This window comes from Glycine soja, chromosome 11 (genome assembly GCF_004193775.1).
Source record: "Glycine soja cultivar W05 chromosome 11, ASM419377v2, whole genome shotgun sequence".
In the NCBI taxonomy this organism is placed as follows: Eukaryota; Viridiplantae; Streptophyta; class Magnoliopsida; order Fabales; family Fabaceae; genus Glycine; species Glycine soja.
Genome location: NC_041012.1, coordinates 18,987,504 through 19,005,874, shown reverse-complemented (window position 1 = coordinate 19,005,874; position 18,371 = coordinate 18,987,504). Strand labels below are relative to the sequence as shown.

The window sequence follows — 18,371 nt, the reverse complement described above, 5'->3', positions numbered from 1 at the left end:
TTTTTTTGGAAAATCTAAAAGAATTTTTTTTATACAAAACAAATTTCGTAAAAAAAACTTTGCAGAAAAAACTATTTTTTTTATGATTTCTTAGTGAATTTAAGGAAATTTAGTAGCACTCTTAAAGGTATTTTTTTTAAAAAAATAAATTATAAGGTACTGATTTTAAAAAATGGAAAATTTATTGTAATTTTTTTGAGAAAAAATATGTAAGTTTATAATACAAAACAAAGTTTGTAAGAAATTGTGCAGAAAAAAATAAATTTTTCTATGAAATTTGTAGTGAGTTTAATAAAATACTCATTTTTTTGTCAAAATTATAGCAAATTTACTACTACTACTATCGAATATTTTTTAACTATCATTAAACATGGAAAAAAATACTTTATAAAATGGGTGAGGCCCTGTGAAATATAGCAAGAACCACTATTTCAATGGCAGCATCCAAAATGTTTATATGAACTCAATTCATTATTTCTGGATAATATTAGAAGCAGAAGAGACCAAAGGATGAAAAGAAAATATAATTTTAAGTTACATTTTTTTAACATAAAGTTTCTTTTTCCTTCAATCTTTGGAGTGAAAGAACGGAAAAAAATAATATTGAACCTATCAATATACCAAAGACAAATTACAATTGAACCATTTGTGGTTTGTATCTAATGACAAAAGCGTCAAGAGAGTTAGAGAAGTTATGAAAAACCTAATTGTCGAAATTCATCCAATTTGGTGTTAGCTATCCATGAGTCGTTATGGACTTGATTGAAAGATTAAATCAAATATTTTGAGCTTAAGTATGGATTTTGTATTGTCATTAAGTCCTAAATTGAACCTGTAATTATTTAAGAATATTTTGATTGGTCGATTCTTGATTTCAAGCTTGGAATACATTAGGACCATTTTTATTAGTTAATTATGGATTTTAGACTTGTCTGCATATTTTGGGCTAAATTGAGGCCTATAGCATGATTGGTGATATTTATTTTTCCTTTTTAACGTGAAAAAACACATTGATACGGGGAGGTTGGTTACTATTTTGAAAATTAACTTTTAATTTCTTTCCTCCCCTAGGAGGTAATCCTATCCCCTTATGTTGTCCCATAATAATCAACTTGTGTCTTGTGAGTGAATATTGAATTTGGGAGTAGAACTTGTGAGTGAATACAATTATAGAATTTGGGAGTTTCTACTCATACGTAACCAAAATTAAATTTAATCCAAGATTATCCATCTGTCTTTACCTCTATCCATTCATCCATCTATCTTTATCATTATCTCTCCATCCATATATATTATATCCTATTGTATAACTAATTGAACTTCTACACTATCCAGGTGGTCGTTCCGAATGACCAACAAAATCAAATGACTAAATGAACAAACCTACAAAGCATAATAATCAATTAAAAACCCAGGCTAACATGAGAATAAATTGAACAGAAACCTTTTCTCCCTCAAATTGCTAATATATCTTGAAATTTCTGTTGACTAATAAGCACTGGGATCATTGCTAATAATTACAATATTAGCTGCATATAATGAAATCGATAGTCATAAGAACATACATGATATCACCAATTTTAGGGGGCAAGGGTTATTATGATTTTTCAATATTACCTACTGTTAAGAGAAAGGGTGTGGGAGAACACTTGTTTTCCAATAACTCAACATTTTATTTCAATTCGAATACTTGACTCCAAATTGCCTACTAGATCACATCAAATCAACTAGACTAAATCCTTTACATAAGAATAAGCAGGGACACTTCCGGTATTTCATTAATCACTGGCAAACAGAAGCGACGCTGCAAATAGCTCCATAATCTGCACAAAAAGAATAGTTTCCACTCTCCAATGCATATGGAAGCATCTCTCATTAGATGAGCACTTGTAAGACTATATACTCAAAAAGTAAAACCATATTCAAGAGCATGCAAACTTGCAAAATGTACACAGGACTTGCTCCAAGTAAATTAGTCAGTACTTGCTTGATGTTGATCAATCAAACACCTGAAGTAAAAACGGATAAAAAAGTCATTATCACAAGAGTTTAATTAAGATAGTGATAGTATAAAGATTTTTACATTATCAACTAATTAGAAATCATTCTAGATAGACTTTTAAAAGTCAACAACTTTCACCTATATGACTATTCATATTGGAAGACAGTGTAACTCAATACATTCTAATTATATTCTAAAAAAATAAATAAATTAACAAGTTAATAAAGAAAAGTAAAAGAATTCATTCAAGTGCAAGTGCATATCCTAAATTCATTTTCAAAAAACATACAATTTGGTAAGGGAAAGTTGAGAGGAGAGGGTGTCCTATTCAGAGGGGTCAGAGCATGCCATCAGTTTCAACAGGCTTAAAGTGCTCGGACATACTTCCTTCGTCCCTAAATATAAGAGTCTTTTTTCAATTATGTTTGTTTCAAGTTGTCTTTTGCATTAATTATATTTTGATCCAAATACTCTTAATTACTTTACAATAAATGTTATGTACTAAAAAGATAAATCATTATTTCTCTTATAAGGATTAGATAAGATTAACACACATTAATTAATTAAGTGGGGAAGTAATTAAGTGAAAGGAAAGATATGAGTCCCAATAATTTTAAGGGTAACTTTGGCAAAATAAAACAAATTGTTAACAATTTTAATACTATTAAATATATTAACTAACTTTCTTAAAGGGTGTGAATTATTTAAAAGAGTCTAATATTTAGGGACGAAGGGAGTACAATATTTCATTTAACCAAAATTCACCAAGTGAATTGACAATAACTTGTGACTTTTGAGCAATGCAAGTATCACTTGATTCTTTCACTCGAAAAGAAAATCATAGTAGGATTTCAACAGCTTTATCACTTCCAAACATCTAGTGTGTTTGGCATGTCCAATAAGCAAACTTGTAACTTAGTTGACTACATTGTAAGCTTTGTTTGACCAAATTAAGGTATTTGGTAAACAAGTATATTTCACTAACTTATAGCTACTTCAGGTAGCTTATAATTTATAAGCATGTAGTTTATTTTTTCCTTCCTTTATATCCTTACTATTTTAATATACCTTTACCCTCGATCTGTTCTTCAACATTGTTCATATGTAACTATTTTTTAATTACTTTTCTCTTTTTATTAATTTTTGGGTTATTTATTTCATATAATATTTTAGTATTTACTTTAACAGAACTATTTAATTAGCTTTTAATTAAATGTTTTTGACTACAAAACAAAAATAGAATTCACATAAAACAGTTATACAATATGTTTATGTTATTTTACATTTACCAACTATTCCAATAATTTTACAAAACACTTATAATTTAATATGCAAGCTTATAAACTTTTAGCTGGTGGCTTATAAACTTTAAAGCATCTTATTAGTCAGTTTAGGCGAAAACATAACCATAACCTTTTTACTTTTTGTTTCAGGCAAAAATTTCAAATAAACAGTTAAGGAATAGAAGTCATAAAAACTACTCGCATTCAATTTCTCAAATGCAATATCACTCATCTTTCTGTTGAATCTATGTTTGCTAACAAAAAACAGTTAAGGAAAAACTGTATGTACAAACCTTTTGGACTTTCCAAATTAGTATACACAGATCTAAGTTTCAGTAGATAACTACTCTCAGCAAAATCATGCAATGATCTATATCCTCGTCCCCCACTATCATCAACAGATTCGGTAGCATCCTTAATTGGTGATCTTCTAAAGTTATCAGCATCCTGCTTAAACCATCAACAAATTGAAAGATGAACAACAACAACAATATAAAAGCTAAACAAAACAAAAGACATTGAGGAGACAATTTTCAGTGACATACATGAACGACAACATAAACTAACAAGGCCTTCAAAGAGACCCATCATTGTTAGTAGTACACTCAAATAGGTGTAAGATAGTTCAATTTATAGAGATTTACCTGTAAAAAGTCTAGCATTTGCTCTTCAATTGTACCACGCATTGCTAATGTTTCCACATAAATAGGACGAGAAGCACCCATACGATGAGCACGACTAATTACTTGCTCCTCCATACTGAAAACATTTTGGTCAAGTTAGAAAATAATTAAACTGGATAAACATGCCAATTTCGGTTGAAGTAGAAGGATCCAGCAAATTGGGAAACCAAGAGATACACTGCCAGTCACTTTATGCAGCATGGTTCCAGTTTGCATGCTAAATCCCAAAACAGAAAAGTTCAGTATTGACAATGCATATTAGCCACACAGAAAGTTCACAGAAAATTTTACTATGCTCAACTTGAGAAGAAAATTAAATAATGTAGAATTTTAAAATTTCTCAAAATCATTTTATCCCTCAGTCTTAAAAGCAATAAAAAATTAATTTTATATTCTTGTTTGTAAATTATATTAGTTTGATATATTAACCTTCGGTCCCAAATTGGCTCCATTAGAAATACATGCGTAACAAAACTCAAGTCAAGACCCAATGCAGCACTTCCATCCATCAGAAGTGCCATACAATTTGAATCATGCTGGAACATGGCTAATGACTTCTTCTGGAAAAGGAAAAGGCAAATTAACCAACGGTCAGAAACCAAAAGTAAATTTTAATTTTAAGAAACAGTAAAAGAAAATTCCAGCATTATACCTTGTTGCTGGAATGCATTGGGCTATACATTCCAGTATATTTGATACCAGCAATAGTCAACTGCCAAAGAGAAATCCAATTTAATAGTTTGATCATTTGCAAAAGAATTCACAGATGCCAAAAAATAAAATAGAACAATTCATGAAAGATCACACACAAAATGCGGCATAAAACTGTACCTGCTGTTCAATGGCATGTATATGCTCAAGAAATTGAGAAAATATCAGAACTTTCTCAGGGTTCAAATTGGTCTTAGTGCTGCTCATAGAACATGTCTGAATTGATGATTTGTCATCACTTCTATGCAAACTATTCTCAATATGCAAATCATCATTGCTATTTTCTGTATTGAAGTATGTCTCTTCATTGGTTCCTCGCAAAGCTTTCAACCTCTGGACGAGATAGGAGACTTTACTACTAGATGTAGATTGCCAATCAGGATCCCAATTATCCTGGGTATTAAATAATCAACATTGCATGTTAGCATTGCAAACCAGAAAGAGGGAAAAAAAGATGAATGTTAACTGAGTTCTCCATTAACCATGCCTGCTTATATGAAGGTTGTAGCTCAATAAGATCTTTGGGTACAGGCCACTTCGGTTTAGGATTTTCAGGTCGGGCCTCTCTACTCTGCATCTCATACAATTTACTGCAGCCAGGATAAGTACACTTGGTATTGTCTATAGAAACACAATCAAGGCACAACAGATGCCGACATGGGGTAATGAGTGGAAGGCGACACCATTCCTTGCACCTTCACAATTTATTAAGAAAAAAATTAATAAACAGCAACAACCAGAAGAAAAATAAAGCCACAAGAAAGAATAAAACCTAGGTACTACCTGACACAGTGACCACCATACAAGAGATTATATCTTACGGAGGTATACTCTCCTGAAGTAGGGTCCAGACCACTTTGTACTAACATATCCATTGTTTCTTGAATATCTTCTCCAGCATGTGTAACTTTAATATGTCCAGCAACACAGCATGAAAGCCTCACATTTTTTAAAGTTGCACTACGAAATTTCCACTGTTTTGGATTCAGTAGACTCTCAATATGTGAAGGATCATTCCAATCAGCCATCAATATATTACGTCGTACAGTGATTACCAATTCATTGTAACTCCTAGCATGCTCCTCATTAAAATCTAGATAAACAACTTTCTTCGTGCATGGTGGAATGCTTTGTAAATCTATCTTTCTAGCACTAATCATGCATTTTTGAAGTAAATGTAACAGACGAGACCTCCCTTCCTCCATCTCTGCTTCAAATGGCCTAAGCACACCAGCTTCCCATGACTTTTGATTCAGTCCATAAGATTCTTCATGAAGGAACCTTAGCAATGGTTGTAGATGAGGAAGTTGGCTGTTAGGAGTGTTAGGCGTTGGAGTTCCTGTTAGTATCCATCGATTTGAAGCTATCAATGAAATAGCCATTTGCAACTTGTTTGTTAAGTTCAGGCTTGACCCAAGAGTGTGCCCTTCATCTAAAATTATCCTAAACCAATGCACTTGAATCAAAGCACTCCTCTTACGTGGGCCCCACTCTGCACTCAAACGACTAAAAGTAGTTATGACAACATCATAATCCCATGCAAGACAATGCACAGATGGCTTTTGATGATCAGTCCAAACATAAACCCGCAATTGACCAGGCCTCACATGCTTTTCTATTTGCGTTTTCCAATGATCAACCAAGTTTGCTGGAACAACTACCAGGGTAGCTCTTGACAAGTATAACCTAACAAAATCTAATGGTTCACGGAGAGCCATGCCAAGGGCAGCCACATCAAAAGTCAAATTGTTAAGATGTTGAGGGTAGTACCACTTGCAAACACCTTTCTCTACTCTCTTTAAGAGGCCAAATGCTTGAAATATTTTGTGGAAATGTCTATTAGATGCAGTACAAATGTTTAAAATAGGACCCCTGATGCCATTTGTTTCCATTCCTGCAAGCTTGTCTGTTGAAATTTTAGCCAACCACGTCAGGGCCTTCTTTGTCTGAGAATTTATCAAGGAGTAGTGCTCCTTAAGCACGCTAGTGAAAAAAGAAACATTTTGTTTCTCACCTCCACAAGTTCCTTTCAAATGAAACCCTGGCAAGTGTGTTATCTTACAGATATTATGAAAATGTTGTTCAGGGACACTACAACTTTGATACAGAGGGTCAGTGTTCATACTACAAAACCATGCTGCACTAGAATTAGCCATACTATTGTCTACAAGCTTTCGCCACTTGTGACAAGCATCACACTGAATCCATGTATCATTGTACTCAAAACAGTCACCTTTAGGCTTCCCAGGCGACTTGTTTTGAGATACATGAGATGTAACATCTAATGCATGCTTTGCTTTAATTAATCCTTCACCAATTTCTCTTTCCTTGGAAATCATAGCTTCATCTTCAAATGTGAAATGTAGATTTTTCTTTATGCGACTCAAACTCCCAGTGAACTGATTTGAATGCATAGATTCCTTGAAACATGCATCAACAGGTGATTTGTTTTCTTCCCTGGAACATGAATCATGAAGTTTAGTTATTTGCTGATCAGGATCTATCAATCTGGCTCTTTTGGAGGAGTAATCATGGTTATCATTAGTTCTGCTGGTATCTTGGCACACATCCCTCTTACCCAAGGTAGTACAACCAGTGATGTGATTACCACTAACACTGACCTCGTAATATCCACATTTCTGATTACCATTATGTTGACACCAGACTACTTGTGCCCCATCTGGCGGGTCTGCCAATGTACCTCGCGTCTTCATAATAAGAGAGAGAGCTGTTACAGTCTTACCCAAGCCAGGCTCGTCACAAAACATTCCTCCACGAAAATCCTTGACGGTGGGAGCTTCCCCAGTAACAATATCACCAGTTACAGTATTTACATGGAAACTAAAGCCATCTTCAGTTGAGAGAGCTACAAATAACGGATGTGGCAAAAGCTCAGCATTTCGCTCACGATGCAACATCCACTCAACTGCTGTCCTCTGATGAGGAAACAGATTTAACTTGGTATAAGGCATTACCGAAGCAGCCAAGGATCTTAAATGATGACATGTTGCAGAAACCCTAGTGAGGTCCATTGGGCCCAGGGAAGCTAAAATCTTAGTTAAAATATCATCAGATAACTCCCAAATGCCTGATCTGCAAATGTTATCCATAGGTATTATCTTGGAACTATTAAATGTCTGCCGCTTTCCTACACCAGGTAGTGCCTTAAAAATTTCATGAAGTTGAAATAGTATTTTCCTTGAAGAATTGCTCACACCGGAATGGAGCTTGCAACCAAGTACATGACAATCAGAAAGGTTCCAAATGCTCTCATTTGCTCCATAAGTCTTCCTACAATAGTCTGGATATGAAAGCATTGAACGTCTCTCATTCCAATCACAGCTGCATAAACATTTAGCTATTAGCTAACTAAGACAGCCAAAGACATCCGTTAAGTATATTCACACAGGAAAATGAAGGCAGACAATTTAATTTATTGTTTACAGAATTCCGAGAATAAAACCAGTGAGTGATCTTGTATGATCATGTTAGAGATGGTATTAGGTTTGATAAAATGATCAATTTGTAGTGTAATACGAAACTAGCTAAGAATGCATATTTTACCAATGTATCATATAAATTCTTTTGAAACTTTCCCCCAAAGCTTCTGATGAAGAATGGATTGTGGTGGAGAACGAAGCAAATTTAGAATTGGATGCTTTAGATGAAGCTATCTTAGTTGAAGCAGGAGAAGAAGCTAGTAGGTGGTGGTGCACCAGTAGATGATTTGGAGGTTCCTCCAATTGTTGATGATGATGATGAAGGTAGAGGAAATGCCATTAAAGAGGATGAAGATCATCTGGAGGATGACAGATGACTTTCCTGATTTTAATTTGAATGATCTCCTAGTTTAGTGTGCATGTATTAAGTAATTATGAACTTACTATGAGTTATGTTATGACTTATGAACCTATTTTGAGTTGAGTGTTATGTATTGAATTTTAATCTTTATTATGAGTTATGTATTTGCATTTTAGGAAGGATCTTATGATCTGAGATGCATTTTAACCCCCCCCCCCCCCCCCCAATAGAAATGGAAAGAGAAAGAAATGTTGAGTTTTCTCTCAAAACAATGTTTTTGCAAATCAACACAATGCATCAATAATTGTCATGATATTCATATAACCCATCAGGAATGAAACATGTGACCACAAAGTTACCGTGTTTGCAAGGCAATAGTCTCTACTCTCTAGTATGCAGAGTAGCTAAAAGAATCCGGCAACTACCCTTGCAAGAACATTACATCAGTTACATAGGTTACAACTATCTTCCATCTCATCCACACCACTAAATAATTATAGTGTATTTATAGTCTGTTCAGATTTATGTTATACATGTAAAATCTCATGTCAAATTGTAGAATAACATGAAAGCTACAATTCACAGCTTCTCGATTTACACATAAATACACACCAACACACGTGACCAAACAAGCAATAAGATAACCAAAGATTCAAATCGCAGACAACATCACATGAAACAGTTACACCATCTCTAGTAGTATGTACTTGTAGTCCTTCAATTAAAACCATGACATCTAGCTAAAATAGTTATTTATTTCCTTAATTTTATTTTATTTTTTAAAAATGCCAAATTTAGCATGGTAACTGACTAACTGTCAAAGGACTAAGTAGTGCAGAATTTCAAAAACTTTGCTCAAACTGTAAAACCACGCTACACTATGATTTCAAACTTTAATCAAAACATACACCAATAAATACCACTCAACCACAGTTTAAAAATTAAAACCTCAAACAACTACAGTATGGCAAACTATTACTTATGCAGAATTCACCAAAATCGTTCATGTGATCTTTCTCTACACATTGCAATGTTATTAGTAACTAAATCCCTAAACATAAATACAAAGAATTCGAAGGCGAGAAAGAAGAAGCTAACCTCAAATGGCGAAAAACGGCGCCAGCGACGGGTCCCGATCTCGGAAACTGCCAGCCACTCCATACCTGAACGGGGACATACACGTCAACCAGCACCACAACCCTAGGAAGCGCTTCAACGCACACCACGCGAGCGTCGATTCTGGCGCACTTGCGAGTGACCATGGCGTGGAGCTGGTGAACCACGCTCACGCTCCCGTTCACCATTCCAATCTTGTTCCTTCTCTTGATCTTGTTGGAGCCGCCACCGCCGCCACCGCCGCATTGCAACGAATCGAGCACCGGGCCCAGAACGACGCCGTTCGGGGTCCGGAAGCCGACCTCGCCCCCTTCGCCGAAGATTTCGCATGGCTCGGGGAAGGGTATGTCGGTGGTGTCTGAGTCGTCGCGGGGAGTGAGTGTGAGAACCGTACAGAGGAAACCGCAGAGCTTGTGGTCCGCGAAGGAGGTGTCGCTGGACATCGTGGGGAGGAACCGGAGAGAATGGAGCGAAACTAGGGCATTGGATGCGAAGGGGGTTTGGGATTTGAACGGAAGATAGATTGGGTATCACCGAAGACCAGAAATTAAAAGTGAAGAAGAAAGGTCAGAGGAATCGTGGAAGAAGGCCAACAGATTAAGAAAATTTCACGGTTTTTTTGAAACGTGGGGAATAAGAAATAAAACGACGTTCGCTATGGTTACTTCTACCTTTACCAGTCGCTGCTCCACTCCACGTGGTTATAACTTACAACGGCTATTTGACCAATTTGGGTCAGTTTTTACATGGGTCTCTTTACTTCTACCTTTACTTCGACCTTTACCTCTCTAAATATTTACCAAAATGGATCTCTTTCAAAAGATATCACTTGTATGGATCTGTTTTTGATCAAATATCCGATCAAATTTTCAATTTTAATGATGCGGCATGTCATGTAGATATTAGATGAAGTTGCTATTGAGCACTGTTATTAGATTCGAATTCGAATTGATAATCTATTCGATCGTAATATTAGGACAGGAATCAACTTAATAAGTCAATAGTTAATCCACATTATTCGATATAAAATAAAAATTATAACTTTTATACTTAAGTATATATAAGGAATACCATAAATATTTGTAAAAAAAATCAATAAATTCCTTTGTATAATAAGTTAATTTAAGGATATTATATTAATTTATGATTCAATTTTAAAATAATTATTTATCTTTCTTCTCTCATCTTTGTCCACATTAATTTTTAGATAATTTTCTCTAAGCATTAAATTATCAATCATTTTTTCTCACTCGTAAACATTAAAATTAAAATATAAATTATTATAATATCCTTACATTAAAGTTAATGACAAAGGAATTCAATGGGTTTTTTTTTACAAATATTTATGGTGTTGGTTGTTAATGCACTCGCTAAAGAATAACATGTGTACATTGACATCCCTGTATATAGAGAGAAAAAGAAAGATGTTTCATATACATAAAGAAAGATCGGAGGACGTTTCAGGTGAGAATGATCTTCTTATGTGAGAATGAGAATGATCATTCTCATCCATTATATTAAAATGTAAGGTCAAGATTAAAATATTTTAAATTTAAATTAAATTCTCGTTTAACTATAAAATCTCTATAAGATTTATCAAATAGAAAATCAAATATTTTAAAGATTTAATTTATCATCACCACAATCACCACTATTACTACAACCACCATAACGCCTTTATTAAAATAACAACTCATACTAAAAAGAATATAAAATCTCAAAATTATATTAGTCCGAAAATACCTCATGTATAATAAATAAAGTCAAATAAATAAGTCTTTACATAAGTAAAAATATTACTCTCAAATATAGGTATCTAAAAATAACCGACACTAAAAGTATAACGTAATCAGTCACATTCGACATATTATTCTGAGTACTAACAAAGCTAAAAATGTATTTAAAGGTAACTAAGTTTTCAAGCCTCCTCAATTCCAAAAACTTCTTCCTTGTGCTTTGAAAACAACACTTTTAATGAGATGATAATCCTAGTGAATAAAACAAACTTAGAGTTTTGTAAATAATGTTGTTCTCAACTGGCGTTGTAATCCGAAAATCAGTCATGGTATCCATAATGAATTTAAAATAAGATTTTGTGTGTGTGTGTATACTCTAATAAAAATAAGATTAAAACACTCACAATTCATGACATTCTGAATAAATAAAATATTTAAATAAACAACAATACCTCAGTGTATTCAAATAAATATAACAGACATAATTTAGTGATTTCCAGAATCACAAGACTCAATTTTTTGGTTTCCAAAATCAGTGTAGATTTCAGATTCTTCAAAAAGTTTATGAGCTCATATTTCATGTAATGGTATCTCATAGTCTTCCCTATCATAGATGGAGGTATCTAGAATCTCTCCCCCATCTTAGATGGGAGTATCTATAAATAAATATTATTCTCATCCCAGATGAAGGTATATAACATTATAATCTCATAATAAAATGTATATCATCATCCTTTCCCAGAAGGTGATGATCAACTTACAAAATTATAAGAATACCATTAAAAAAACTACCAACAAACTCCCTAATTTCATGCATCCAATAATAATTCTTAAAATCGCACCACAACAATAATTCAATCAATTAATAATATGAAATCACATTTACTGTCCAGGGTCCACAAAATATAATTGACACCTTACATGGCACTCTAAGACACGTGTCAACCCTCCACGTCAGCCCTGCAACAGGAGCATGAACACTCGGCCCTTAGCAGTTAGGCTCCCTGACTAACAGGTTATCTCTAACCTATTAATATTTGAATATAATTGAATATCTTTATCTACTGGCAGGTAGTTAATTATCTACAAAGCCACACATTATCTACAAAGTACAATTATTTTCTAGCTTTTATCTATAAACTACAGCTTATCTCTAACATTATCTACAAGCTATCAGCTATTATCTATAAGTCAAGAATTATATGCAAAGGCTATAACAGCCCCTACCAACAAGAATCCACAAATATGCTCCACTCTTATAAATACTAGGTTCCACTGAACCCTCAACACATGCCACACACACCAGCACACAAGCAACAAGCCTATGCTTATCTCTCTCTATTGCTCACTCGAGCCTACATTTAAGCATACACTTGCTTTATCTCCTAACTCATATACTTACTTGAGCATCAGAGTCCTTTGTTTTGCAGGTCCCCCCTCTTGTCCTCTTAACAAAGGTGCCTCTCTAAGTCGACTTGTGAAGTTCAAGAGCCTACATTGGCCACGTCTAGCCTGATGTGTCCTAGCTTCGGATTTTGGTAAGTACATTTGGCACCCACCGTGGGGACATGGTAAAATATACCCCGCGGTCTCTCATCAACTCTCTCCTTTTTCACCCATGGTTAGCACTTGGTCTAGCCTTAGATGCAAGACTCCTTTCGAAGACTTTCATCCTCATTCGGCAGTTATGACAGACACAGATTCTCTATAGCAACTTCAAAACCGAATTACGGAGAAGGAGCAATGCTATGAGGAGGAGCTGAGAAAGCTAAAGGCTGACCACGATCAGCTGGAGGCTCGTATCAGACGTCCCCAAGGCAATGAGCACTTCGCTCACACATTGCTTGAGCACATCCAAGGGGAATCACACCCCCGACGCACAGTCAACACTGCAGATGACTTAAGTCTCTCCCACATGCATTGTCCAGTAGGGCGGACTACTCGTCAACATCCCTTTGTTGACTGCATCATGGAGGCTGACATACCCTTGGGGTGGAAACCACTCAACCTCGAGTGGTATGATGGGACCATAAACCCAGATGAGCACCTAAATGCCTTCCTGACTCGGGCGAACCTATACACTAATGATGACATGTGATTCTATGTCATGTCTTCCTAATGTCCCTTAAGGGGGCGACATTGACCTAGTACAACGAACTACCACCTAGGTCTATAGACAGCTTCGACACCCTCATTGAACACTTCAGTGTGCAGTATGTAACCGGTAGATCTCACCGTATGACCTCGACTGCCTTAGCTAGTCTGTGACAAGCAAATGACGAGTCTCTCAGAAAATTCATGGATAGATTTGGGCGCACAATCGTCCAAATCCAAAATCTTAACCCTAAGGTAGTGTTGCATTCCATGCTCCTCGCCCTACACCCCAACAATTTTGCGGACAATCTGTGCAAAAAAAAATCCATGATAGCATGGACGAGTTGCGCGAGTAAGCCAAAGGCTACATCCAGATGGAAAAATGTCCAAATTCAAGAATGAAGTCAAACAAGTCATACAGAAGCTCGACAAGTGAGAAAGAAGTACCAAGACCGACTTACACAAGTCAGACAAGCATCAACCTTTCCCAAAAGGGTCCAGGTATGAGCGTTACACACCCCTAACGGTTAATCACACTACAATTCTAGAGGAAGCTTTCAACTTAAAGGTACCCATCAGGCTACCCCCAACGAAACCTCCCAGGTCGGGGTTAGACGTAACCAAATACTGCAGGTATCATCACGGTATTGGTCATAACACAGAAGATTGTTGGGCCCTTAAGGACAAGATAGAAAAGCTTATACAAGTTGGATACCTAGCCCAGTTTGTCAATAGGCCAGACAACCACCAAGTTGGAACAAGACCCGGAGGAGCAATAAAGGATTCACAATGCAAATAGAAGAAGAGATAGAGCGGAAGACCGAGGAAGACAGAGACACCAACAACAACGGTGTGAACGACAACCTCCACAAGAACAAGAATCCGCCTAACAAATTAGGGGTGAATCAACACCATTGCGGGCGGATTTTCCTATTGAGGATAGTCCAACTAGTCCCTGTTAGTCTGTGAAAACGACTAACTTTTGTGTATAAAACTTGTGTATACTGTATCAAACTTCTCCAATTTATAGTTGTTTTATAATATTATAAGTACTTTATGTTAAATATAGATAATAGATAATTTATACTTTTGTTTTGTGTGTTTAATAATCAATTTCTCTTAATTTCAGGTTAATTAGGCAAATTGGTAAAAATGTTGTTTTCACCTTCTCACTAAGCCAATCTGCTGGCTTAGCGAGCATTCACTAAGCTTGACACTCAATGGCTAAGCACGAGGAAGAATCTAGAAGAAGATGATCTGTCAGGTTCGCTGAGGGCACCACTCCAGGTCATCAAGCGCACCACTTCAGCTCATCCGCTAAGTGAGAGAAGCGCGGTAAGCCACAATCCACTTATGCGTGCTAAGCGATCCAGATTTACGCTAAGCGTGCGAGCAGGGACCAACCCACCTATTTAAACTTGAAATCAGATTTTTTGAGGGAGTTTGGCATTTTTCTTGAAGAAGCCTCTGCATGCACGAGAGTCTGACCTTGGCTTGAAGCTTTGCATGTTTAGGAAGTTCTAGAGAGAGAAAGGTCCAAGTTCCAAAGAGTTCTGAGAGATTTTGCTGTGTGAAGATCTACAGAGACGAGAGCTCGAAGCGGAAGTCGTTCTGAGAACTTGAGATGAGTTTGTGAGTGATTGTGAGATCCTAGAGGTGAAGGAGACATCCTCACCACTTGTATTTTTGCTATCTTTCATCTTGTTCTTCTCTGTGTTGTAAAGGAGGTTTCCGAACCATGGAAAGCTAAATCCTCTATTGGATCTTCCCTGTAGGTACCTGATGTAAATATATTTCTATCTCTGTAATGATGTTTTGTGTGTTCTCTGTGCTATCTGCTTTTCATTCTAGTATGCCTTTACCTTGATCACGTAGATGCATGCTTTGTTAGGGTCATTCAACAGTGGAAACTGGTCTGATTCTAAAGTCCTTGATAGTATGGGGCTAAGTTGTTGTGCTGTCACGAGGAATCGGGGTACAAGAACTTAGTTGTGTATGTGTATCTTAATGCGGTCCTGGTTGAGTTTAGTCTTACAAGAAGAATCTGCGGACGAGGCTTGATCTGGATTAGGCTAGGCTATCATGAGGAATCGGGGTCTAACAATCCAGGAGACAACATAGGAATACATGGGCATTGTTAGATAGAGAACATTCGTTCTAGCATCAGGAACCTATTAGGAAGACCAACCTGTTCTCTACTTGTTTTTATACAACATTTCTCTTACGTGATTTTCTTTCTTTTTGCATAGATAGTTTATATACCTGTTCATAACCACAATCATCTTTTCATACCAGACACCTATTTACCGAAATAGCTTTCCAGATAACACAAGTTCCCCGAGAGTTCGATACTTGGTTCTTACCATTTTATACTACTTGTGTGATCCGGTACACTTGCTGGCCGCGAACAGTCCCGAAAATGCCATCTTCACGCCATTCGAAACATCGACATCAATTTTGTCGATGCACCATCACAACGAAGTCTCCTTCCTACCACCTCCACAGATAGGGAATTCAAGGGTATCAACCTCGTCAACCAGGACGATCCCATGGTTGTCTCCATCATCATTGCAAACTTCATGGTGTCTAAGGTCCTCATCGACCAGGGCAGTTCCACTGATATCTTGTATTTAAAAACTTTCCAGACACTCGAGGTCTCCCCCGACACTGTCCACCCTCACGCTGGTCCACTCCTCAGCTTTACAGGGGAAAGAGTAGAGACCAGAGGCTATACTGACTTAATGACCACCTTCGGTCAAGGCAAGCTCTCTAGGAGATTCACCATAAGATATCTACTTGTTGATGCAAATACATTATATTTTGCTTTAATCGGCAAGAAGACACTTAATGAGCTTAAAGCCATAATCTCCATGCCCCATTTGAAAATGAAATTCCATACCCTAACCAGGGAGATAATAACCGTCATGGCAGAACAAAATCAAGCACAACAATGCTATGCAAAAAGCTTGAAGGTAGCACCATATCCTCACCCCACAATAGCTGAAGGCACTCGAGTCATGAGCGTGAATGAAGGGTCTCCAATCCGAGCCGTGGCCGTCTACCAAGCAAGCCTAGAAAATGAATTCGACATAGATCCGTGTGACACAAAGGCCCAAAACCCATCAAAGAGCTCATCAAGCTGCAGCTCGGACCTAAACCTGGGTAGTGTATGCAGCTGAGTAGGGACCTCACCAGCCATGAGCACCGGTGCATCGCTGATGTGTTACACAAAAATTTTGATTTGTTTTCTTGGCACCCATTTGAGATGCCGAGAATCCATCCCAACATCATCTTCCACAAACTTGCCATCTATCCCCAAGCCAAACCAATATCACAAAAGAAAAGAAAGATGGGTGAAGAACGATGCAAAGCTATCAAAGAAGAAGTCGACAAACTCCCCAACGCTAACTTTATTAGAGAAGTTAGGTACTCCACTTGGCTCGCCAACGTCGTCATGGTCAAAAAGACCAACGACAAATGGCAAATGTACACCAACTACACTGATCTAAACAGGGCGTGCCGATGCATACCCTTTGCCCAATATCGACAGGCTAGTCGATGGAGCCTCCCTGTTTTAGGTTCTAAGCTTCTTGGATACTTACTCAAGATACAACCAGATCAGGATGCATGCTCCAAACGAAGAGAAAATGACATTTATCACAGAAGATGCCAACTTTTGCTACAGGATCATGCCCTTCGCCCTAAAAAACACAGGCATTACATGCCAACGACTGATGGACCGAGTCTTTAAATAGTGGATCGGATGAAACATCGAGATATATGTGGATGACATGGACGTCAAGTCTCAAAGCATAGCTCAACACATGACAGACCTGGAAGAAGTCTTTGGGGAACTCTGTAAATATGACATGCGCCTCAACCCCAAAAAATATACTATCGAGGTAGGCAGAGGAAAGTTCCTTGGCTTCATGATCACTCACCGGGGAATTGAAGCCAACCCTAAAAAATGCATTACCATACTAGAGATGTGCAGCCCAACTAACATCTAAGAAGTTCAGAAATTGAATGGTAGGCTAGCATCCATGTCTAGGTTCCTCCCGAGGCTTGCTGAAAAGGCAAAGCCATTTTACAAATTGCTCAAAAATCCTGAGCCCTTCCTATGGGATGAGACTTGCGAACAAACTTTCCTAGCTTTCAAGAAGAGCATAGCCACACCACTAGTTTAGAGTTGACCCAGGCCAAAAGTACCCCTACTTTTGTATCTCTCAGTAGCTGACAAAGCCATTAGCTCAATGCTCGTACAAGAGGAAGGGAAACACCAACTCCCTTTTTATTTCACCAGTTGCACACTTCATGACGCTAAAAAGAGCTACCAAATGATAGAAAAGGTAGCGCTAGCACTCATTACCTTGGCCCGACGACTCAGGCCCTACTTCTAGAGTCATCAAGTGGTCATCAAAACGAACTACCCCATTAAGCAAGTTTTGCTAAAGCTTGAACTCTCATGAAGGATGGTGGCCTGATTTGTCAAACTTTCAGAGTTTTACATCGACTACAAACCTCGCAGCCTCATAAAGACATAATTCATGACTGACTTTCTAACAGAATTCACTGGAAACGACACAACCATCCCAGACTAGTGGAACCTTTACATTGATGGTGTGTCCAACGTAAAAGGAAACGGGGCAGGAATCATCCTCGAACGCCCTAACAATGTCACTCTAGAGCAAGCCCTCAAGCTCAATTTCAAAGCCTCAAACAACTAGGTAGAGTATGAGGTGCTCATTGCAAGTTTGAAGCCATCAAGAGAAGTCGGAGCCAAGAGGTTACGATGCTACACAAACTTGCAGCTTGTCCAAGGACAAGTTGCTAAGAGATACCAAACTAAGGAAACAATGTTGCTCAAGTACTATCACATCATGAAGACTCTCATTGAAAATTTTGAATGTTTCAAAATGTACTACATACCCAGGGAGACCCTCCA

General features: G+C 37.1%; 1 protein-coding gene across 1 annotated transcript; it reads right to left on the bottom strand.

Moving 5' to 3' along the window:
• Positions 1–1,507: 1,507 nt before the first annotated feature.
• Positions 1,508–10,272, bottom strand: LOC114376033 (F-box protein At3g54460). The gene is made up of 9 exons (XM_028333935.1): positions 9,579–10,272; positions 5,463–8,021; positions 5,167–5,374; positions 4,800–5,072; positions 4,621–4,680; positions 4,398–4,528; positions 3,930–4,044; positions 3,579–3,732; positions 1,508–2,009 (listed from the first exon to the last, which is right to left on the bottom strand). Exons 1-9 carry the CDS (start codon positions 10,037–10,039, stop codon positions 2,002–2,004), a joined length of 3,969 nt encoding a protein of 1,322 aa, XP_028189736.1. The 5' UTR covers positions 10,040–10,272; the 3' UTR covers positions 1,508–2,001.
• Between the last annotated feature and the right edge of the window lie 8,099 nt (positions 10,273–18,371).

Excerpts from the sequence above, each read along its gene's own strand:
- LOC114376033 (XM_028333935.1), bottom strand. The coding sequence starts at position 10,039 with ATGTCCAGCGACACCTCCTTCGCGGACCACAAGCTCTGCGGTTTCCTC. Across the intron at positions 5,073-5,166 it reads TACAACCTTCATATAAGCAG|GATAATTGGGATCCTGATTG; the intron begins GCATGGTTAATG and ends TTTAATACCCAG. Across the intron at positions 4,529-4,620 it reads CAATGCATTCCAGCAACAAG|AAGAAGTCATTAGCCATGTT; the intron begins GTATAATGCTGG and ends TTCCTTTTCCAG.